This window comes from Bufo bufo, chromosome 9 (assembly GCF_905171765.1).
Source record: "Bufo bufo chromosome 9, aBufBuf1.1, whole genome shotgun sequence".
Taxonomy (NCBI): Eukaryota; Metazoa; Chordata; class Amphibia; order Anura; family Bufonidae; genus Bufo; species Bufo bufo.
Window position 1 is genome coordinate 160,721,945 of NC_053397.1, and position 25,498 is coordinate 160,747,442.

At 44.8% G+C, this 25,498-nt stretch overlaps 1 protein-coding gene across 1 annotated transcript in view; it reads left to right on the top strand.

Annotated features, from left to right (window-relative positions):
• CSNK1E (casein kinase 1 epsilon) overlaps positions 1–25,295 on the top strand; it is a 64,457-nt gene extending 39,162 nt beyond the window's left edge. The window contains exons 3-11 of the mRNA XM_040407079.1: positions 10,104–10,214; positions 10,537–10,685; positions 13,946–14,174; positions 14,901–15,071; positions 18,061–18,209; positions 18,621–18,813; positions 20,685–20,824; positions 21,976–22,037; positions 24,465–25,295. Coding sequence (XP_040263013.1) covers positions 10,104–10,214; positions 10,537–10,685; positions 13,946–14,174; positions 14,901–15,071; positions 18,061–18,209; positions 18,621–18,813; positions 20,685–20,824; positions 21,976–22,008 — 1,175 coding nt within the window. The 3' untranslated portion in view covers positions 22,009–22,037; positions 24,465–25,295. The remainder of the gene's footprint in view (positions 1–10,103; positions 10,215–10,536; positions 10,686–13,945; positions 14,175–14,900; positions 15,072–18,060; positions 18,210–18,620; positions 18,814–20,684; positions 20,825–21,975; positions 22,038–24,464) is intronic.
• Positions 25,296–25,498: the final 203 nt, after the last annotated feature.

Below are 25,498 nucleotides of genomic sequence, written 5' to 3' on the forward strand. Positions count from 1 at the left end.
AGGAAACGCGGATACTCCTTTATAATATGTGGAACGCGGAGTGCAGCCGAAAGTAGTATTTGATAAGGATGGCAATAGCAACCTTAGCACAAAAACCAACAACCACCAGGCCATGGTGTAGGGACCACCCACCAGATCAGAACAGATCAGTCATGTACTGGGTACACCAGAAGTAGAAATAGACCGACAAGGAGGAGGTTGGGCTGGCCCACCCCTGCCAGATATGGCTACCATATTCGAGCTGAACCAGGATGCCGAAAAGGGAAGTAACCAACATCCGCAGCACAGATTAGTGCCCGGGGAAGGAAGCACCCAGTAATACAGAAACCGTATGGGCCACAGATTGCACCATAGGGCCCAGCACGTGGGTTGAACGGTGACAGGGACACTAAAAATACACGCCGAAAACCGAGGTAAAGTGGCTGCATGTTGCACACTAAGGAGGGTGGAAACATAGCCACAGCATCCAGGAATGCAACCGCATTTGGAGGGTACAGGTCCTCAACCTGTAAGGTAGAAATGAGGCTGTGTAGTGTAGAGATACGACCAGACCGGTGCAATGGGTACAGCATCTGGAGATGGCCGAGGTACTAGGTCTAAGATTAGAGCGATGGGTCCACATGGAGCACCCTAGGACCAGAGAAGTGCAACGGCTGCCACGTTAGCTATGGCACTTATATTTCGCTCGGGAAGGGAAAAATAGGGCCACACGGTACCACAAGGAATGACAGGTGCACACCACAACAAGGTAAGTGCAATGGCAACTGAAGAATGCCCTCTATTTCACCTAAATAGAGGGAAATAGGGCCGCATGGCACACCATAGAGCCCGACAGGTGTAACGGCTGCAGCATCAGAGACGGTGCAGAAACTCACCTAAGAAGGGAGTAAGATGGCTGTTTGGTGCACTCTAGATGAGGTTGCAGTGGCAACGGCACTACAAAGTGGCCTCAATATCTCGCACCATAAGACCAAACAGAAGCAACGGCTACAGCTCCTGGAGATAGAGAGGTTAAATAAAAATGAAGGGCACAAGGTGGTAGCCTGGTGCCCACTAGAACCAAACAGAGGCAATTGCACAGCAATTCAGAGTAGCCTCTATATCTCGCCGGAAAGGGAGAAATAGTGCCGCACGGAACAAAAGAGCCCGCCAGGGATACTGGATACAGCATCAGGAGATAGTGTAGGGACTCTACCCATGAAGGGAGCAAGGTGGCTGGAAACAGACAGGTGCAATTGCTACAGCAATTGAAGGCGGCCTGTGTATCTCGCCCGGTAGGGGGAAATAGTGCCGCATGGGACACCTAACCAGTCAGCAGGAACTCTACCTATGAAAGTAACAAGGCAGCTGAAAACAGACAGATGTAATCGCCACGGCATAAAGGCCGGCCTGTATTCTCTGGTACAGGCACTACAAAAGAACCCTTAGAGGCCGAGAAGGGGAGCCAACCCTACAAGTGGCGTTTGCCTGAACTATCAGCTTGCCTAGAACATAGCCCCTGGATAGGGGCCAGGAAGGTCTGTCGTGCACAGCCTACGAGGGCGTACATACCAGAGACACCGCGTAGGTGTCCCAGCTGCTAAGCACGGTGACGGCTGCCTTACCTATGCGGTAATTACCTGTGCAGGCAGGAGGGCGCCATCTGAAAGTCCACTAGAGGGGCACCAAACCTGGTAGGGTAGGTACCACCATGCACGTTTGACTTGACCACGCAGAGGGATTCTGCATGGTGGAAGACCGCCTGATGCTCTGTTCCGAGGGAATCGGTGCAGAGGAGTCCCCAGAGGCAACTGACAGAGAAGGCTTCGTCACCAGCCTCCGGCCTGTCCTGGGGGACCCGAGGATGCCGGGGAGGGGTGGAAGCTAGTTGAGACCACCCAAGGGTGGTCCATGGGCTACTCTTTGCGGGACCCTGTATCTTAGCGTGCGCGTGGCACAGGGGGGGGAAGGAGACCGCAATTTGTAGGTAGCGCTCTAGCGAATCCGCCAGGGACTGAAGGATCGCCATGGAGGGAGCCCATTCGCGCGGGAGGAGGCCCTACCACGTGGAAACCTCCGTAGACAACGGACGCACGAAAATCGTGGCGATCCGATACGGAGGCCGGGAGAGGAGGGCCCCATAGAGCAGCAGGGCTGACCTATCTAACCCCGGAAACAACATTTCCCAAGAGGTGCTGCAGCAGCTATATAGTAGGCAGGAAACCTCATTCAGGTGGCAGGGCTGCAGGAGAATGCAGCAATAGAGAGGGGAGAGAGGGAAGGGGCCTGTGGAGCAATCAGCCATAGGCTGCCTACCGGACCCCAGGAGTTGTGCAGCGCACCGAGCGCAGAAGATGGCGACCGGAGATAGCAGGAGCCGGCGACCGCAGAAAGAAGGAGCCGACAGCCGGAGAAAGAACCGCCTCTCAGAGAGAGAGCAGAGAACCTGGGGCCGGCTTGGCAGGCAGAAGAGGCCCCTCCCAGGCTCCCCCCACGGAGGGGAGGAGACGTGAGAAAGCCCGGGAAGAGAAAAAGTGGGCGGGGAGTTGCGGCCTAGTAGGCCCGAAAAGCCGGGGACTAAAGTAATCGAGCTCGGCCGGGAGTGAACGACCGCGATAGTGCCCCAGAATTGCCGCGACGAACGGGGGCCAGGTGGGGGAGAGAGCTGAGGAAGAGACCCCCAGGGAGAGAAACAACGGAAGGCCAGGGGCTTCAGGGGCCAGGATACAGCTGAGAGAAAAAACCCACAAGCTAGCAGAGGCAAGGCAGCTTATCAGAGGCAAGTCATTGTCCCACACAGCAATAAAGCTGTATCATGTATCCGGGAAGGGAACATGAGGGGGGAACGCGTCCAGGCGTGGGAAGGAGGGTGGGATCCCTAATCTAACGTACTCACCCTCAGACGTCTTCAGGCGCAGCAGTAACCACCCCCTCGGCGGACTCAACACGGGAACCGTGGGACTGCCGGAATTCCACTGCGGAAGCAGATTTGGGGACTGGGTGGCTGCCAGGTACCTGAGTACGCGCCCGCAGGGGGGCAACTAAAGTGGAACACGATGGAGCCACCCCTGCCGCAGGCCAAAACCTGCAGAGAAAGAAAAAATGATTAAAGAAAAAATAAAATAAAAAAGTAGCAGGATGACCTGCACAAAAAAGCAGGTCAGGTCTGCCTCCTATGGACACTAGAACAAAACTGAGCTGCCTAGTGTCTGTGGAGAGGGTATAGCCCAACGGGGAGGAGCCAACACTTTTTTATGTCTAGTGTCGCCTCCTAGTGGTAGTTGGACATATACCCATGGTGCTGTGTCCCCCAATGCCATGCACGAGAAATAAATAACTATTTAAAAATTCCAATAATTACCGAAATCCACTGGGCAATAGCTGAGTGATACAGCCCCTCTAATAAAGCAAAGCAACATAAGAATAGGGAGGGAGGGGGGGGGGGGGGGGGGCGACGATCCGGTCTTGATAAAACTGGCCCAGAAGCGCCGCCGAAACCCTCTTTTTAAGGACTAAACTTTCCCGCCGCTGGCATCCACACCAATCAGCTGTCCAGAAATCTCCCCCAGCAACCAGCTGCACCAATCAGAGAGGATTCCTGCTCGACATCCAAGGCTCAGGTGAGACCGGCTAAAACCAGCTGATTCTGACAGGACTTAACCCTTTCATAAAAACCTGAACTAAAAGAGCGGGAAAGCAAGAAAAAAAGCGGCGAGAGAAAAAACGAGCAAAACCATACTAAAATATACATATTAATGGTGTCATTGCCACCATGTGTCCCCCAAGCGAAACGCTCTGGGGGTCTGAACAGTAGATGTTACAGCTTGTTGGTCTGAAATCCCTTTGTGTGAACAGGAATTTCCTTGTCATTGGCAGACAAGACTGGAGTGAATGCTCAGAGCAGAAAAGACAGGCGATCTCAGAAGTGCTAAAAATTACATAAAAAGTGTCTTGCATATAAACGTGTCTTTTGAGCATAGATTCGCCATATCGTCTGTTTATCTATACATTTAAAGCTGGTTTTGCAAAAGAAATTTCCTGCACCAAAAAAAGCTACTGCCAGAAATTGTCTATTAAATAGGACCTTTTATGGGATTATGTGTTACAAACTGGTATGCTTACCAGATAGGGCGGCTCCTACAGATGCAAGTCTAAAATACCCCTCCATTTTGTCCTTTTGCTGTTTTGGGCGCCTGATATGTTAATTTAGACCATCAGTACAGGGAGGAGGAGACATTTGGTTTCCTCAATGGGAGTCTCCTTCTCCCTGGCTGTGACGCCGTCTCATCGCAGCAGAGAGCGTCACAGCCAGGGGGACGGAAATGTCTCCACCTCCCTCTACTGATGATCTAAATTAACATATCAGGCGCCAAAAACAGCAGGGAACACAACGGCGAAACAGAAAATAACAGAACAAAAAAAAAAGGTCTTGCATCTGTAGGGGCTGTGCTATCCAGTTTGTAACCTACAACCCCATGAAAGGTCCTCTTTAAGGCAGATTATCGGTGATTATAGTTCCTGTGAATGCTCGTTCCTGACAATCTGCCTGTGTAAATGTGCTGCCGATCACACGATGAATGAGCAAAACTCTCGTTCATCCGGTGATCCTGTCGTTCGTGCACCTAAATTATTGTTTCTGGGCAGCAGATCGTACTGTCTAAACAGCATCTGCTGCCCAGAAACAGTGGCGCTGTATGAGGGCACGGTGATTGCAATAGCGATCCCTGTCCCCATACTGTGGAAGTGATCGGCCTCCTCTGAGCAGCCGACTGTCGGGAAAGTACGCTTGGAACGCTACTGCACCTCGGAGCGTGTAAATGCACCTTAAAGGGTTTCTATCACTTCGTTTCACCTATTTAGCTTTCAGACACTAGCGATCCGCTAGTGTCTGCTTTATCTAACCATCCTAATATAAGAGCTTATTGTCCTGCCGTTTAGCTAAAAAAAGAACTTATATAGATATGCAAATGAGCCTCTAGGTGCTATGGGGGCGTGATTAGCACCTAGAGGCTCCGTCTACCTTAAACTGCCGCCGCCCAGCGCGTCCCTCCAGCCCGCCCATCTCCTCCGGAATGCGATGCTCCTCGTATTCGGCGCATGCGCAGTGAATGTCTGATCGCTTCCCTGCTCAGACATCTCCACTGCGCCTGCGCCGATGACGTCATAGTGCTCCGAGGAACAGGCGCAGTGGAGATGTCTGAGCAGGGAAGCGGTCAGACATTCACTGCGCATGCGCCGAATACAGACGCGCACAAGGAGCATCGCATTCCGGAGGAGATGTGCGGGCTGGAGTGACGTGCTGCGGGGCGGCGGCAGTTTGTTAAGGTAGACGGAGCCTCTAGGTGCTAATCACGCCCCCATAGCACCTAGAGGCTTATTTGCATATCTATATAAGTTCTTTTTTTAGCTAAACGGCAGGACAATAAGCTCTTATATTAGGATGGTTAGATAAAGCAGACACTAGCGGATCGCTAGTGTCTGAAAGCTAAATAGGTGAAACGAAGTGATAGAAACCCTTTAAAGGGGTTCTCTGGGAATTAAGAAAATGAAAATACTTAAATATTAATTTATGATAAATATATTCCCAAATGCCTTTTATTAGTTATAATGGCTCGTTTTGTCTAGGAAGCAGTCATTAGGAAATGTGTCCTCCTTCACACAGCTGATCGCCAGGGGTGCCAGGAGTCGAACCCCCACAGATCAGATATGGATGACTACCCTGAGGATAGGTCATCATTATTCTACTCCCGGAAAACCCCTTTAACTTAACAGGATTACCTTTTTACATATGAACATGTATTCCTGAAGCTATTGCCTTACATACATCTTGTAAAGTATTGATTGCCAGACATGGGCAACTGTTGGCTAGCTGTTTGAGAGGCCTGCACATAGTCTTAAAAGTTGGAGATTGATCTGCCAGTATGCCAAGGCCTATCTGTGTGATTGCGGATATTCTGTGTGCCCACAGAGGTCGCAATAACGCCTGTACAAGCTTCATTGACTCCTTTTTGAGGCCATTTTACTCCCTGGAAAAAGTCTAAGGCGTACCAATACCCCTTAGACTTTTCCCCTACCTTCAGCAGCACTGGGAATGGCTTGAAATGACCAATAGCAAAGCTCCATACAGTAAGAAGCTTTACTATTGGATGGTTTGGGCGGGCACCAGAGTGATACGGTGCACTGGAGGAGGGCCTGGCTCCCGGGAGTTTCTACAGTAAGGAGAGCGGGCCGTGCTGCACAAGGACCCTGGGTAACATGGCGGCTGAGGAGCTGAAGAGGACTCCTCAGAGGTGGAAAAACAGCCCTGGACATCAAGGTAACAGCACATGTATACATTACACACTGATGCGTGTAGTGTATGTTGTGCACTGTGTAATGCAGGCTATTATAGCCAACTGATAAAGTACAGGGTTAAGTCCGCTATATTGGACTGGACTTTATCACTTGGCTATAATTGCCTGATGGTATTTAGTAATGGTCCCCTGCATAAATACCCACCTCTAAGGCCACGTTTACACCACCACAATTTATTTCTGTTCTGCTCCGTTGGATGAGCAGAGCAACAAAAATAGCAGAAGTGATGGATCGGGCATGTAAGGCTATACATTCAACATACACAAAAACCGTATACATTAACGGACGCCTCAGACAGATGACATACTGTAAAAATATATATATTAAATAAATAAATCTTTTACATCCTGCAAGGTTCAGCAAAAAAACATCAAGGCTAAGGGTACTGTCACACTAGCGGTTTTCTTTTCCAGCGCTGAGTTCTGGCCTAGGGGCTCAAATCCGGAAAATAACTGATCAGTTTTATCCCCATGCATTCTGAACGGAGAGTAATCCGTTCAGGATGTCTTCAGTTCAGTCTTTTTGACTGATCAAGCTTTTCAGAAAACCGTAGCATGTTGTATTTTTACCTCCGGCCAAAAATCCGGAACACTTTGAACGCTGGATCCGGCCTTTTTCCTATTGACTTGCATTAACGCCGGATCCGGCTTTTGCATGTTAAATCCGAAAAATGTGAAAAAAAAGTTAAAGTCCATAAATGGCGGATCCGTTTTTTCCAATGCATTTTTTCATTGTGATCAAAATCCTGATTAGAATTCAAATGTAATCCGTTTTCACACGTTTTTCCGGATCCGGCGGGCAGTTCCGGTGATGGAATTGAATGCCGGATTCAAACAACGCTAGTGTGACGTATACTTTTTTTTTTTTTAATGTATTTTTTTTACAATGGAACTGTGGTGACGGATGCTACAGTATGGCATCTGGTAAATGTAATGTGAGCCCAGCCTGACAGGAAAGAAGCTGAACAGACTCTGCAAACTATGATGGGATCCGTTCACGAGCCTGTCTTTTTACCAGACAAAAAAGTGCTGCATACAAGGCTTTTTTTGTCTGGTCTTTTGACAGAATCTGCAACAGAGGCTCCAAACGCAGCCTCCAACGCAGATGTGAGCAAGTGCAGGCCTATATATTATGTATTTGTATTACCGCAGCTTTTGTACTCCTCAAAAATGGTCAGAGGAGTATTTTTACTCTTCTGGAAAAAACGTAGTGCGACCTATGTCTGCCCACATGTAACTTAGCAGACATAGGTGCGGCGGTTTTCTATTTTGTATAGGTGTTTGACAATCAGATTTCTTTCTGATATAGAATATGGGATTCAGATTGCAGGAAGAAGAATGTTGGTTGATCTGCTTACATTTTAAACCTTGTTTCCTTGACTATTTTAGTGGTAGAGACATGAATGCACATTTTAGGCTTTGAGCATACAGTGCTGCATTTTGGACTCTAATATGCTGTGCGATGCAGAACCGGATTGTTACATTTCGGGCAACCATATCTCAAACTCCATTACATAGCATCAACAACCATATTCCGATCCATATGATCCACATTTGAGGTCGATGTTCCCATTTTTATTTTTATTCTATCAAGACATGATCAGGAAGAAGGTTAGGCTTCGTTCACATCACCGTTCAGCCTTTCCGTTCTCCTGCCCCGAACGGAGCCCACAGGCCCCATAGACTATAATGGGGTCCGTTAGGTTTCCGCTCAGAAGATGTGCATTCAGCACTTTTGTCTCCGCTTCAAAAACTTTCTGAGCGGAAACCTAATGGACCCCATTATAGTCTATGGGGCCTGTGTACTCCATTCGGCTCAGTTATGTGTTGAATCCGTCCTTTCTGTTTTTCTGCCCCTAAACGGGGCAGGAGAACGAAAGGCTGAACAGTGATGTGAACAAAGCCTAAGCCTCTTGCCTGATCCTTCAGACCTCAGATATGCCAGTTCAAATAAACCTTTTTATGTAATATTTTTGCCATCTACAGAGATCCCTAATTGATCTTTACAGGAGATTGTGTGCTTATCCCCAGTGATCATCTGCAGATGCATTGAGTTCTGCGTGTGGGAATTGAGCGCTCAGTAGAGGGGCTGCAGGATACCTTTCAGGGCAGGTGGTGGTAAGATTGAGTACACAAGAAGCCGACTGAAGGGTTTGTTTTCGTTGGTGTGTCTACATTGATATCTAGTTAAGAATCCCTCCTTTTGATCTTTGGTTTGCACTGGGACTGAGTGGTAATTATCCTTTGTCTGAAAGGTGTACAGGTGCTTTAGGGCGACCTCATTGGAGGTCTCTTTTTTGAAGGAACATCTCTCTACTCGTTTATGGAGGCCTCTATGTATATTTGGCTTCACAATGGCATATTGAATGGGTCTGCTCAGTTGGAGATTCCTGAAGATTGTTCCTGATTGCTTTGTGCTTTACTCAGGGTAAGCATGACGAAAGCTGTGGAGTCTAAAATGGAAATTGAGTGTATTAAAGGCTTTGCTTTCCATCTGTAATGCAATGCAATCTGAGGACATTGAGCTACGGTAAATCCTATCTTTCTAAAATATTTGCATTAATCAGCTTCAGCATTGAAACATGTCATCCCATTATTATGGGATAGGGGGCAGTATGCTGTGAACGTATTAGAATAAAGCCGATGTCTGAGAATTGAGAAACATCCTTCCACCAGCCCTACTGATGGGCCAGGTCTCCAAGGACCTTCCACAAGTCGTTGTTCATTATGGCCTCGGAAGATCCTCCTTTAAAGGGGCTGCCCGGGAATTAATTATTGATGACCTATCTGATTAGCTGTTTTAAGGGAGCCTCTTCATGCAATACCAAGCACAACGCCTTACTTTGTGTAGTGGAAATGCTTGGTATTGCTGGGGCTGAGCCGCACAAAGGACATATGACTGACGGATGCAACTCTGTTTCATTTACCTTATTTGTCTTCTGTGCAAGGTGATTCATGTCTTTGCCAGAGTGAAGAGCAGTGACTAAGTCTTTCTCTCTGCTACATGCACACGACCGTAAGTGTTCTGTGGTCCGCAAATTGCGGATCCGCAAAAAAACAGATGACGTCCGTTATGTCATCTATTTTTATTTTTTGTGGGGCTACGGAACGGACATACTGATGTGGACAGCACACTGTTTTTGCAGACTCATTGAATTGAATGGGTCCGCATCCTATCCGCAAAAAAAACGGAACGGACACGGAAACAAAATACGTTCATGTGCATGTAGCCTTAGGCCTCATGCACACGGCCGTGCCCGTATTACGGCCCTCAAATTGCGGGCACCAGCCGTGTGCACCCCATATCCGGAAGGTCCTGTGTGGAATGGAGGCACAGATCCCCATGGAAGCATCACAGAGTGCCTCCATGGGGTTTCTGTCCGTGCCTCCGCAGCACAAAAAAATAGTGCATACAGTACGTTTTTGTGGTGCGGACAGATCACTGACCCATTAAAGTTGCTTGAGGCCTAATGCACCGTTTTTTAGTTGTTTTTTGTTTTTTTAAACCCCAAAGATTCCTTTTAATATAAATCAAATTTGCCCCAAATTCTATGACTCTCCACGCGTGACAAGGAAGAGGAATGGAGAATGTGCTCCTAAATATTCAACCATCAAAAATAAAGATTTATGGATTCCGTGTGAAAGTAAAAGCCGATTTGCATGAGAAATGGTTACACTGAGTAATTTGTATCCTTGTCAGAGATTTGTGCAGACATGTTTTATGTGCTTTACACAACAGGAGACATTTGTTTGTTTCTCGTGTTTCCACAGGTGCAAATATTGCCACCGGCGAGGAGGTCGCCATTAAGCTGGAATGTGTGAAGACAAAGCATCCTCAGTTGCATATTGAGAGTAAATTTTACAAGATGATGCAAGGGGGAGGTAAGACCTGTTGGCATACCCTGCCTCTGATATTAAAAAATTAAGGCAGCCATTTTTTTATATATTTTTTTAAATGGTTATGGGGTAAAGTTATAAAACACCCTAAAACTGGTTGTCATTGCAGCCTACTTTGGCTTTATTATCTTCTACGTACAAATTCTAATTTTGATTTGGTAACTCATTATCCCAGTGTACTACGGTCCACTGGCAGTAGCTATATAAAATATATACCAGTGCTCATATCTGCGTCATGACATTAGGAGCTCAGCGGCTGATTGCAATCTGCTTTTGTGTCTCTTTACATTAACGTCTTGTCTGACAGTGGGGATTCCTTCCATCAAGTGGTGTGGAGCAGAGGGAGACTACAATGTGATGGTGATGGAATTACTTGGCCCTAGCTTGGAAGACCTGTTCAATTTTTGTTCTCGCAAGTTCAGCCTGAAGACCGTGCTGCTCCTGGCAGATCAGATGGTAGGTATGAGCCACCACGATGGATGAATGCAAATGCTTCATGTTTTACAATGACTTTTTATTCTTGTGAAATAAACATTTTGTTTAGTAAGGTTTTTTGGTTCAGATAGAAAAGCCAGTGTTCACAGGCAAACTATATTTGATTCCTATTGCTAACCGTAGTGAGAGTCAATGGGTTTAAAGCCTGCGATGAGAGCAGTTCAGCCCCATTGGTCTTTGCTCTTTCTCTAAACCCACCACTGTATGTTGTGGAGATACATTACATGGTTGATATTTGGAGTGCTCCTCTTTAACTTGCGTAGAGTTGTGGATGGTAGGTGAGTATTGTAATAATGAATGTTCTTGGCTTCAATATTTTTTTTTTATTGTTGCTCATTTTGGCGATTTTTTTTTTTTTTTTTTTTTTTTTTTTTTTTTTTTTTTTTTTTTTTTTCTGTCCCAATGGCCTTTGAATACACTGAAGTAGTGACCCCCTTCCCCCCCCCCCCCCAGTACTTTGAGAACATCTAGTCCTAAGGCTGGGCTCAGATGGGAGTTATGAATACTGGGAACGTATGTGGACGCCCATTGTGGACTCAGTGTGCATCCATTTTATTTCCTGGAGCAATTCGTCTTGGACAGAAAATAGATAAGAATGGTGCATGCTGAGAGTTTCCCTGCACGGACCAATGATCCATATGGAAAACTGATTTTAGAATTGCACCATTTAACTTTGAGTCTGTGTGTTATGCGGGTGCAGTCTGGATAGCACATAAATGGAAAACACTGGTGTCTAAATCAAAGGCTCACGTGAACGCTGAGGCTCTGCAGTGATGTGCCGTTCCTGCACATGTGACTGCTGAGGCCACTGATTGGCTGCTGCGGTAATATGAATGGGAACAGAACATCCTCAATTGTGGCCAGCTAGAGCCACTGTGCTGGAACGGTTGAGTGAATGTTTTTTGAGTATTGGATTGTGGTGATTAATATCACCTTGGTGGCCCTATTTCAACTTTTCACTGTGTATTCAATTACCCCTTAATTCCCCATTTTTGTCCCCTGTACTGCCTACTTTTACTTGTGCTTAAAATAGGGTTGCTAGGCATGGTCCGTCTATCTGTTCACGCAGCGTGCAGGGTCACATTACTGACAGCCAGGGACTGTAAGTAAATGATTAAAGCCAGGTCCTCCCCAGCAGCTGATAACAGTGCCTGGGCTGTGTGCACTTCTCCCTGTCCCTGCGCTTGGCAGACGCTCCCTCACTCAGCAGAGCTGGAGCAGCGCAGACCAGGGAAGGGAGATCTGCCATCTGCTCAGTGTATAAATGAAAGCAACATGTGGTAAGAGGACCCCTTTGTGCTGCCGGAGATTAACCCTTTAGGGGGGAGGGCTCTGGTTACTGACACTTTTGGGGGGGCTATTGTTACTGGCTAGTGAGGGCAGCCGGGATTAGCCTCAGGGTGAGGGCAGTGGCGGCCATCTTAACTGAATAGTGAAATTGCAGTTTTATGCAGACTGGTTGCTAAGGGCTGAATCTTATTAAATGTGGGGTAAGTCAGTCTAATAGTAACTGATTCTGGAATATCATGTTATTAGTAACTACATATATGAAAATTAAAATTAAATGTGACAGTTATCTCTTGTTGTTTTACCATCCCTCCAGATATGGCTTGTTGCTCATTAGTAAGCGGGATCAGCTGAGCAGATTGATATACTAAATCTTTTATCTACAAAACTATATACTTTGTACACTGATATTTTCTGCTCAATGTACAGTACAGACCAAAAATTTGGACACACCTTCTCATTCAAAGAGTTTTCTTTATTTTCATGACTATGAAAATTGTAGATTCACACTGAAGGCATCAAAACTATGAATTAACACATGTGGAATTATATACATAACAAACAAGTGTGAAACAACTGAAAATATGTCATATTCTAGGTTCGTCAAAGTAGCCACCTTTTGCTTTGATTACTGCTTTGCACACTCTTGGCATTCTCTTGATGAGCTTCAAGAGGTAGTCCCCTGAAATGGTTTTCACTTCACAGGTGTGCCCTGTCAGGTTTAATAAGTGGGATTTCTCGCCTTATAAATGGGGTTGGGACCATCAGTTGCGTTGAGGAGAAGTCAGGTGGATACACAGCTCATAGTCCTACTGAATAGACTGTTAGAATTTCTATTATGGCAAGAAAAAAGCAGCTAAGTAAAGAAAAACGAGTGGCCATCATTACTTTAAGAAATGAAGGTCAGTCAGTCAGCCGAAAAATTGGGAAAACTTTGAAAGTAAGGGCTATTTGACCATGAAGGAGAGTGATGGGGTGCTGCGCCAGATGACCTGGCCTCCACCGTCACCGGACCTGAACCCAATCGAGATGGTTTGGGGTGAGCTGGACCGCAGAGTGAAGGCAAAAGGGCCAACAAGTGCTAAGCATCTCTGGGAACTCCTTCAAGACTGTTGGAAGACCATTTCAGGGGACTACCTCTTGAAGCTCATCAAGAGAATGCCAAGAGTGTGCAAAGCAGTAATCAAAGCAAAAGGTGGCTACTTTGAAGAACCTAGAATATGACATATTTTCAGTTGTTTCACACTTGTTTGTTATGTATATAATTCCACATGTGTTAATTCATAGTTTTGATGCCTTCATAGTCAATAAAATAAAACTCTTTTGAATGAGAAGGTGTGTCCAAACTTTTGGTCTGTACTGTATGTTTAGGAGCAGGGTTAAGCGAATTGAGCATTGGATCTTAGATCTGAAGTCGATTTGTTAAAAAATGTAATTTGTAACTGTTTCCGTGTACGTCATTACAATGTATGTGCTCCATGTAGGAAAACTTTATCGGCCGAAGACTTCGGTGAATTAGTACGGTATTCCTATCTGTGTATTTAAAAACTTTTTAAAATAGGAATACTGAAGTCTCAAGCAACTTTGACCGGGACTACGTTTTCTTACACGGAGCACATACATTTTAATGCTGGCTGGTTAGAGGCACAATTATGCAGACCAAGTATTGGGCATAAGCATTCCTATGAACATTTGTTACCGGTAAGTGCTCGAAAAAGTGGATTGTGTAATAGGGGCTTTCTGCTGAACGTTTTCCCACAAACCTATATATTAATCGGCTCTTCGCCGCCTCTGTGATAATGTACTGCTGGCAGACTGCATGTTCAACGTGACCGGTTCCCTTTAATTATAAAGCTGTAGTATATATGTCGTATTTAGATGCTTATATAGTTCTTGCATTATTAAACGTATGACTACTTTGTGATCTATTACAGATAAGTCGCATTGAGTACATTCACTCCAAGAACTTTATTCATCGGGATGTTAAACCAGACAACTTTTTGATGGGACTTGGAAAGAAGGGGAACTTGGTGTATATAATTGATTTTGGCCTAGCCAAGAAATATCGGGATGCTCGGACGCATCAACACATACCCTACCGAGAAAACAAGAACCTGACTGGAACTGCTAGATATGCCTCTATTAATACTCATCTGGGCATAGGTAAGTGATGGTAAAAATAGAGTAGAAATAAATACCTGTCACATGTTCTCAAAACTTATCTCCTGGATGAATGCCCTCTCTAGCCCACCATTGAAGAATTTATTCCCTTCCCAGCCTTTCAAGGCCGAGATTGTAAACCAGAGTAAGCGCCAGCTAGAGGTAGGCTGAGTTACTGTCATGGCGGAGCAGGCGGCACTTCACTGTATTTGGAACTCCTATAGCTGTGAATGAGAGCGATGCATAGGCACAGCAAGTCCCCATTCAATCCTAATAGAGTTAAGGTAACAGCGGTGTCCTACCAGCTTAGATGTTTCCATAACTCCAGCCACCCCAGCTTGGTCAGGTTATGCCCATGTCGGCTATGTAAAGCTGTGTATGTCTACTTGCACATCTTGTCAAGTGAACACCAGAATTGGATCTTCACTATCTAAATGCTAGGGGACAAATGGCCTGATGAGAAGTACAACTACTCATCTTCTCACCCCTTCCCTAAAAGAGAGAGAGACTTTTGGTGCACGTTATTGGCCTGTTTCTGCCGGTGTATAAGGGCGTGTTCACACGCCTATGTTTTGTGGCCCGCGGATCTGCAAAACCGGGATAGTGGGTGTGTGCATGCCGCATTACAATGTGGACCCATTGACTTCATAGTGTATGTGTTGCTATTTGTTTTAATACAATGTTCAGAAATTGAAAAGCCTTCTTATTTGCCGCACTTCTTCCATGTAGAACAAAGTCGCCGGGATGATTTGGAGAGTTTGGGATATGTTCTTATGTACTTTAACCTCGGGTCGCTGCCCTGGCAAGGATTGAAAGCTGCAACCAAACGGCAGAAATATGAACGTATCAGTGAGAAGAAAATGTCCACCCCTATTGAGGTCCTCTGCAAAGGCTACCCCTGTAAGTGTTTCATATTGATTATCTCAATTATTAACCACTGGAAAAAAAATCACATGTACACCCCCCTCCCCCTCCAAAAACATATGTAATGTTGTTAAGATTTCTGGGCAGTCACTTAAATGGAAACTGTCATCAACTTTATGCTAACCTCACTGAGGGCAGCATAAAGTAGTGACAGAAATGCTGATGTCAGCGCTGTGTCACTCATGAGCTAAAAGTAAGTGGTTGCTGAGAACCAGCATCATAATCATTGCAGCCCAGGGCTTGAAAAGAGTCAAATCTACTTGAGAAGAGTCCTGGTTATTCATATTCTCCTGTTCTGTTGATGTGGAAGGTGGAGGTCCAGCACTCCAGTGATCAGCTGTTTTGAAGAGTCCGCAGCGTTCAAGTCTCCTATCTACCATCCCTTTGATAGCAGCTGTGCTTGGTTCTGCAGCTGAGCTCCATTCACTTGATTGGGACCGAGCTGCGCCTAGGTCATGTGACTGATGAACGTGACGTCACTGGCCTTCTCTTCAAAGAGCTGATTGCCAGGGGTGCTAGGAGTCGGACCCCCACTGATCAGCTATTGATGACCTACCCTGTGGATTGGTCATCAGTATTAAACGCCTGGAAAACCCTTTAATGGTTTTTGTGTGAGGTTCAAGGAAATTATACAGTGGACAGAGCCTTCTGTCCTCTGTGTAGTTTCTAGCGCTAGGTGCAATAGCTGATGAGTGAGGGTACTGTGTGTCGCACCACAACTGATCTGATATTTGTGATCTATCCTAAGGTTTTCCATCGGTGTCTAAGTCCCAGAAATCCCCTTTAATCAAAAGGATTAAGAATGTTTATATTATTTTTTCTAAATAAATTATGCAAAAATTAATACGATCTATAATACTATAATATAGAATACTGTTCTAGCAATTGCCTGGTGATGCATAAATAGGTATAACAATTTAAAATATAAAATGCTACAATAATCCGGTAGAATTATGCAAGATAAGCACAAAAAAAACTAAAAACAAGTATCAAGATCTGCCAGTCTGAAAATGCATATACAATTGAGGCTGCTCACAATTATGGAAATGATGATTAAATCCATGCAGAACTTTAAAATTGTTGCCGAAGCATAATATCCTCAGTTGACGTTAATATGTTGTGTGCTGTTAGAATAGAGGAGTTGCCTTTGATCCTTTTGCTGGGCCCCTTGAGTCATTTCCATGCTCAGAGATACGGGAACTGTGCTCAGCGTGCCCTGTGTTGATGGTGACAGTTTACATACTGAGCACTGATTTCCATATCTCTGACCATGAACTGACTCAAGTGGCATTGTGAACCGATCAAAGGCAACTCCTTCATTCTAACAGCACACACTACAGTAAAGCAAAGCATGAATATTATGTTTCGGGCACTATTTTAAAGCATCATTTGAAAAGTCCTACAATGATTTTAATTATTAATTCCAGAGTCTACATAACCTGAGGACATAACAATTGCAGTCTACTGGTGATCGAACAATTGCATGTTAAAGTCCCCAGGGGGGGTCTAAAAATATTTAAAGGGTCACTGAGCTTTCACAAAACTTTTGATATATCAAAGGTTTTGATTGTGGGGTCTAAGAGCCCACAGAACGCCAGAATGAGGAGAGAAAAGTGATCACAGCGTGCACTCTCTCTCTCTCTCTCCTCACTGCAGCAGACGAAAAAAAGATTGGCCCATACACTTTCTATTGAGCCCATCTGCTGCAGAGAGAGCAACCTGTGTGATCAGTGGGGGTCTCTGCATCAAACCCCCATGATCTAAACCTTTTGATATCTCGCTATGACATGACTAAAGTTTGGTGAAAGCTCAGTGATCCTTTAAAGGGTTTCTGTCACCAGAATTAACCCTATTAAACTAGCTGACAATAGTGATGTGCTCATATCAGCTGAACCGAACTAGTCTATTCCTACTTTTATCTATGCCCCTGTTACTCCAGAAATATAACTTTTATAATATGCTAATTAGCCTCTAGGAACAGAGGGGGCGTTGCCCTTGCTCCTAGAGGCTCCGTTCTCCCACCTCTGGCCACGCCCTGCTACATTAGATTGACGGGACCAGGCAGCCTTCACTGCCGACTGGGGAACTCTCGCGCCGTTCAGTATTTGGCGCAGTGAGGCAGCCGTCGAACACCCTTTACAGGGCCAGCAGTAGGAGACCGACGCTGCCTGGCCCTATACCTTTTATAAAAGGTATATTTCTGGAGTAACGGGGGTATAGAGAAAAGTAGGAGTAGTTTAATAGGGTTAATTTTGGTGACAGAAACCCTTGAAAAAAAACAAAAGAATTAAACATTCAAAATGCCCCACTCCCTCTTTTTTTTTTTTTTTTTTTTAATTTTATATATTAAAAAATAAACATGAGTATCGCCATTTCGGAACTATAAACTCTAAAAATAGTATTTAACCTGCATGGAGAACACCGTAATGGGTAAAAATCTAAATGTCTGTTTTTTTTTTTTGTTTTTTTTTTTTAACCTCGCCGCATGATAAAAAAAATAAATAAAATGGGAGTAATCAAAAAGTCATATGTACGCCATGGTTGCAATAAAGACTATAGCTTGCTCCAGAAAAAAAAAATGCCCTCACATAGTTCTGTAAATAACTTTATATTTCTATGTCAGAATATGGCAAAGCAAAAACTTTTTTTTTTTGCTTTGCCATACTACTATAAAAAGTTGTAAAACATAATAAAAACGGTATAAATGTGGTATGGCCATAATTGCACTCATTGACCCACAGAATAAGAAAAGATTTAAAAGTACAAGACATCCAAAAATATGGTGCCAATAAAAAAAAAAATTCAAACTGTCCCACAAAATACAAGCTTTTGTATGGCTATATGAATGGAAAAGTAAAAAAGTTATGGCTCTTAAAAGGCGGGGAGGGAAAAAACAAAGCAAAAATGAAAAGTGGCCAGGTCCTGTTATATTAGGGTAATGTATGTTAATACTTTTCTCTTTTAGCTGAATTTTCCACATATCTGAATTTCTGCCGTTCCCTGCGATTTGATGACAAACCAGACTATTCGTACCTGAGGCAGCTTTTCCGGAACCTCTTCCATCGACAAGGTTTTTCATATGACTACGTGTTCGACTGGAACATGCTCAAATTTGTGAGTTTCTAATAAAACATTTCGTCATAATACCGTAGGGCCCCTCAGTTTTCTTTTCCCTGACTAGAAACACACAAATCCTTAATTCTGTAAGTTAAAATTCTAAAAATTCAGTTTTTAGAATTTGATTTACATTACGGTACTTTTTTTAACCATGATCATTGGTTCTGCTGAAAGGTATTTTTCTAGGACCTCCTATAACTTGTGTGTGAAATATAACGTAATCTAGCTCCTCAGGACAGTATTCTACATGATGTGCTTAGATTTTTTTTTAGCACCTTTTTACCCGTTTTAGTAACGAGTAGTGTTTTAGCCCTGCAGTCCAACCTTAGCCGGGTTCACAGGTTGTACATTAAGAAATAAATATTTGCTTTGTTATTCATAGAACTGATCTAGTTGTTTGATTTGCAGGGTGCAGCTCGGAATCCAGAAGATATGGACAGGGAAAGAAGAGAGCATGACCGAGAAGAGAGAATGGGACAGCTTAGGGGATCAACCACTCGAGCACTACCTCCTGGCCCTCCTGCAGGTGCAGCCCCTAATCGGTTAAGGAATGGTGGAGACCCTGTAGCCTCCACACCAGCCTCAAGGATTCAGCCGAGTGGTAAGTACTTGCCAGTTGCACTTCTGCTCTGTATTATAAATGAATCTATCTAAAATAAGGCATTTTCCTACAGACTGACCAGTTCCTACAATGTTGTTGTTAAGGTATCCAGGCGTGGCTTTGCTTAGTGAAAGCAGTTTATGACCTCATCAGTGGCTGAACCTGTGTAAAGAAATACTATAAGACTAGTTATGAACCTAAAGGTTATTTTTATTTTTTTAAATGAAAAGCTTTAAGGATCACAAGAGTAAAAAAAAAATAATGTTTGGTGTATTCTGGATGCAAAGACCCCACTGATTACTAGAATAAAGGGTAAGGCTGGTTTTCTTCCAGCCGATTCTCAGCAGATTTGCGGCCGGATGTCTGCTGGTCCCCATTATAGGTAATGGTGCTGGACAGCGACGTTTAGGCTTCCACAATGCCGGAATACAGAGGGATTCGGCGGACTGTTTCCTACTGGAAATTGGTTTAAGACTGCTGGAAGTTGAGTCCCTTTGCACTTTTTTAAGCACTTATTAAAAAGGAAAGATTAGCTATGTGTGAGCTAAAGACCTGCTATAGAGACCCAATAACATTCTCCAAGGAGAGGCAAAAGAGGCTTCAAGCCAAATGGCCACTGTGCTCATTTGAGTTCTTCTAGCTGTGTTCTTAAAATTATCAGGGTCTTTAAGGATCCCTCACTGATTTCTGTTACACGTGATAAACTAGGACAAAAACTGTAGGCATTGCAATATGCTACAAAAAAGACATGTTCAAAGGGATTGTCTATCTTTTTAAGATGGACAATTCCCTAGTGGAACAGTGCATACTTGTCTGCCTCCCACTGCATGGTCCCGGGACTTTCAGTCCACCGCTGTGTTTGTTGAAACCTGGTCCCTGCTTGTCAACTTCCGGAGTGGACGGGGATCACATTCCACTACAGGTAGTGACTGGCCACAGTCCTCTAAGCAGCATGTCACTTGGGGGACTCACCACCGCTGCAGTGGCGCACATGACCCCTCTCCACTTCAGGTGTTGAGAAACTGGACTGGAGTGCAGCGGATGCAGCAGTGGACTAAAGGAACCAAGCGGCAAGGAGCGGGTAAGTATGCTACTCTTCACGGGTGTGGCAGGACATGGGGCTGAACAAAAAAAATAAATAAAAAGCTGGACAACACCTTGAAATAAAACAAGAAAAAAAAAACTAAAAAATCTAAAATAAGATGTATACATCCGAGCATGCTTCCTTATTGTTGACTGTGGCCCTATGGCTATAATTTCAGTAAGGCCTTTATGCACGCGACTAGTTTTGATCTGTGTCAATACACATTTTTTTGCGGATTGCGCTCGGAACCATTCATTTATATGGGTCCGTAGAAGAAAAAATAATAATTAAAAAGTACACCAATTGGAACATAGTTTCTAAGCCTGTAAAAAGACATCTGTCCATCCAGTTGAGCCTGTTATCCTGCAAGTGGAACCAGAGATGCCATCTACATCTATATGGCCATTCTGCAAATTACAGAACATGTCCTATTCTTGGCAGATTTGCGGAGAAGAATAGCCAGTTCTAGGGAAAAATGTGGCATGCAAATGGCTGGTATGCAGAGTTTGCGGAACCCAAAATGGATATGGTTGTCTGCATGAGTCCTCATGGTTTAAAGCGGTGCCATAGTTCTATCCAGACTCCCTTAGGGCAAACTGAAATAATGATCATTCTGGCGATTCGGCACCATTGCAACCTATTAACGCTGAGCTAGACACATTAGCTTAGCCTCATTACCAATGTCTACAAGTGGACTGGTTTTGAGATGGAACGGGTACATTTGAATCTTGAAATGAGATGCAGAATTCTGATCTTTAATAATTTCTCTTAATGCCTCTTGTTTAAGGTAACACCTCTCCTCGGGCAATCTCACGGGTGGACAGAGAACGCAAGGTCAGCATGAGGTTACATCGGGGAGCCCCAGCAAATGTCTCTTCCTCGGATCTCACAGGGCGACAAGAAGTGTCACGGATTTCAGCATCACAGGTGAGACCGCCCTTGTGTGACTCAGCGTCACATCTTCCCCTTGTACAAACGCTGTAAACCCTGCATGAAAGCAGCAGCGGCACAGGACCTCTACTAACTAGTTTCATCACACTCTGGGTCTCAATGTCCCCCCTTTTTGGGTGGGGGGGGGGGATAGTCTGGGTTAAACAAAAAAATGTGAAAGTATTAAAATAATTAAAAATAAGTGTTATACTCATTGTTCACACCCTCCATTCAAGCGCTGTGACTGCGATCCTTCCTTCATGACTAATTGATAAATTTACACCCTGTGAGACCAAGGATCCAAAAAGTAATGAGTTGTCTAGAAGTCACAAATGTATCCATATCCTAAACTTTTTGAATATTTTCACAACCATCCTTAGGGGGGGTTCAAAATTATTATTATTATTATTTTTTTTGGAGTGACCCATATACCTATTTTTCATGCCAGCACTATTCTTCCCCTAGTCTCACTGCTCCTGGCAGGATGTTTACATGCAGAACTTCCTGTTTTTTCATCAGCTTCCTGCTGGGTTTTCTAACCAGACCCAGCATGCTTTGCGCTGTAATGTTTCACAGGGCTTGCTCCTCCTAGCTAACATGGAGAAGGGAGGTGTCCTCTGAAGAAGGAACAGTGTAGTACATTACAGAGCAAAGCTTGCTGGGTTTGTGTAGAAAAGGTCTCGTCCGCCTTCGCCACTTACCCACATTTATCTTCTTTTATGCCAGTTTTCTTGCATAAAAACAAATCTACATCAGCCAGGAGCTGGTGTAGATATCAGTGGGCACATGGACTGCCAGATGCTGTGCCCAATTTGACGAGGTGTACTCCTCGTCATAAATTGGGCTAAGCCTTCAGCAGTGCACACGAGGTTATCGTAGACTGACAGCGTACATCCTAATTTTTGCAAGATGCTTCTGGAATAGCACAGCAGTGTACACTATTCCGTACTGCTGAAAGACTATACCAACATGTGTGGCAGCCGGATAGAGGTCAAAGGACATTGTTAGTGTTTGCTGGGTGCCTATGGATTTAGATACATAAAACTGACACTCTTTCAGCTTTAATAAATGTCAGTTGAAAACCTCCTAACGAATTCTTGCACACGTCTTGTGGAGCTTATTGGTAATTGATGTTGTCTTACTTTTAGGCCAGCGTACCATTTGACCATCTTGGAAAATGAAGGCTGTCACTGGACCAATGTTTGCTTAGGTGAGATCCCTTTTAACCTACTGCAAAACTGATATGAGAAGGCTCTTGTAACATGATTAAAAACATTTTCAACCTTGTATGTCAAGAGGGTATACTGTGCTTTAGGATTAAAGGGGTATTCCTTTAGGCCTCATGCACACGGCAGTTGTATGTGTTGCCTGCATTCACTTGAATGGGTCCGCAGAACGGAGGCACGGAAGCACTACAAAGTTTTTTCCCTGGGGTTTCTCTCCGTGCCTCCACACAGCAAAAAAAATAGAACTTAGTCTATTTTTTTTGTGCGGTGCGGGTCTGGATCTGTTGCAGCAGCCACACGGATGGTGCCCTTGCAAATTGCGGTCCCCAATACACTGAACTGCCAAACGCCATCCATGTACAAGACGCCTTAGCTACACGATTGGTGTCTGATCAACGGGAGCCCGACCACTGGGGTCCACACAGATTATGAGAATAAGGACCCAGTTTTCCCTGAATGACACATGTGCACTGCCGCTCTATTCAACTTCACGAGACTGCTGGAGATGGCTGTGTGCAAGCAAACTGCCATCTCCGCCAGTCTTATAGAGATGAATAGAATGCATGCGTGACTGCTGCTTCATCCAAACAGGGAACGCGGGATCCTCATTTTTATGATTGCCGCAAGTCCCAGTGGTCAGACCCCAGCCAATAAGCATAGGGAATAAGTCTTTATAATGGGACAACCCTTTTAACCTCCATATTCTGGCAGGCAGATAAGACAAGTTTTCATTTGGCCCTGGTTTGCTTGCTTACAATGTTGTCCGTTCCTGCTGTGAAGAAATATTTGGATGATGCAGACTAAACATACTGTACAGCCATGTGAGGGTGCACATACAGTAGGCTGCATTCACTGCATGAGAGGATTGCAGCCTTCCTATATCCTCAGGAGATGGCTTGTTATATTCTGTTTATTCCATGCAGAGATTCTCTAAGAAAATAATCATTTTGAAGCCACAAAGTGTCACCCCTTGCACTTGAGGCAAAGGATTTTCAGTCCACTCATGCTAGAAATTACATTGATTTAGTAACTGATTTATATAGGGGAAAAAAAAAATGGGGGGTAAGGCTACTTTCACACTAGCGGCAGGACTGATCCGACAGGCTGTTGACCCTGTTGGATCCGTCCTGCCGCTATTTTGCCATGCGGGCGGAGCTCCGGCGCAGCATGGCGCGAGGCCGCCGGACTAAAAGTCCTGCATGTCCAACTTTCTAGTCCGGCGGTCTGGGGCACGGCGAAATAGCGGCAGGATGGATCCAACAGGGTGAACAGCCTGTCGGATCCGTCCTGCCGCTAGTGTGAAAGTACCCTAACCTTTCTATGCAGCTTATTAAAGGGGTTTTCCACTGAAGCAAAAATTGGTGGCAGTGGAGTCGGAGCGGCTTGAAGGGGCTGTCTCACTTCAGCAAGTGGCATTTATTATGTAGAGAAAGTTAATACAAGGCACTTACTAATGTACTGTGATTGTCCATATTGCTTCCTTTACTGGCTTGATTCATTTTTCCATTGCATTATACATGGCTTATATCCAGGTGTTATAACCACCTTGCAATCCAGCAGTGGTGGTCGTGCTTGCACACTATATACGAAAAGGTGCCGGCTGTGACCATGGGGGCTCACATAGGCATGCATGCGCAGCAGCTCCTGCCCTGGCCACCTTGTATCTGTGCTGTAGGGAAATGAGCAGTGTATAATGCGATGGAAAAATTAATCCAGCCAAGGAAGCAATATGGACAATCGCAATACATTAGTAAGTGCCCTGTATTAACTTTCTCTACATGATGTATACAATTTGCTGAAGTGACACAACCTCTTTTAAAACATGTAAGAATAGATACCCAACCTTCACTGATTCCCTGCCACTGCCTGGGTCGCCTCTGCTCTCCATTCCGGCTCCCATCTAGTCACATTGGAAATGCCTTCCTCATGCTTGGATGAAAGGGGCCTTAGGGCTCATGCACACGAGCATTTGTGCCCCGTGCTGTGGACCGCAAATAGCGGTCTGCAATGCATGGGTACCGGCCAAGTGCACGCAGTTTGTGGATGCAGACCCATTCACTTGAATGGGTCTGTGATCCGCAAGATGCGTTCTGCGCCGCAAAAAAATAGACCGTTTTTTTTTTTGTTTTGTGCAGTGCAGAGGCACAGACCGAAATCCCATAGTGTGTTTCCAATCTGTGCCTCAGCATCTTGGGGATTGTGGACCCATTCAAGTCAGAGGGTCCGCATCCGTGATAGAGTTCACACGCCTGCTGCCCATATATTGCGGACCCGTTGTTTGCGGTCTGCAATATAGGCATGGAGCACATGTGCTCATGTGCATGAGACCTTAGACTGTGGCACAAGTAGAGAAGAAAACGTGAAGGATGATGTGATATAATATTGACACCATTTTTTTCTTTCTTTTCCAGTGTCTTCACTGTATTTCATTTTTCTTTTAAAGACGACAGAATTTAATTTTTTTTACTTTTATTTTCTGCCAACGAAGAGAGCCATGCTGAAGATGCTGGTTCCAGCACAGACACAAGAACTTTGTGCGTGAAGGAGGGATGTGCCTCTCCCCTTTCCTTCCAGATATACTGGCAGTCCGGGACAGCAGAAGTTCTTCCTGCTTCTTCTGAACTGAACACTACATATAGATATATACTGTATATATTCTTTTTATTTTTTAGCTTACCTCCCCCAAACCCACCCCCCTAAAAAAAAACTTTACATTTTTCAAAATGTAAGATTTTAGCTGTACATTTTTTTTTTTTTTTCCTATGACCTTTTAAAGATGAGAAGATTTAGCCAGCTGCGGAAAAAGGACTGAAGCCTTTCCTAGGTACGGTAGCCTGGGTTGGGCGCTATTCCCCCTTCCAGCCTTCTCTGATTTAACAACAGGAGAGATAGATGGGGCCTTCCTGACATGAAAGGTCACCGAATACGGACGGCTGGAGAGGGGCAGGATCGTTGCCTAATTCCCTAAGCTGTTCCACAGTGGAGGCCTAGCTTGCTTTTAGTATGCACCTGCTCCAAAGAACCATGCAGATTTTGGAGGAAAAGGTGGAGTTGCCTGAACGGTGGGTGATCCCAGCTGTTACTGGCTGTTTTATTTATAGGTTAATAGTATTTTAGTAGTAGGTTTATTGTTGGGTATCTCCCACTGTGGCTGCTAGTGGCTTGTGGTCTAATTCTTTTTGAAACAGAAAAAAAAGAAAAAATACCAATGCACATTATTCTGAACCCCCCCCCCCCCTCCCTCGCCCTTCTACAGTAACGAGAGACTAAGATGGCTGCTTTTTTGACTTTCCTGATGAAGACTGTGAAGGTGCATATACAATATTTTGCGAGGGTTGTAAATGGTAGGGACGGTCCTGGTCGGTGGGATACCGAATGTTTGAAGCTCCTATTTCTCACCATTTCCTGGACAATTTCCATCTGTACCACCAGATGGCGCCATGTA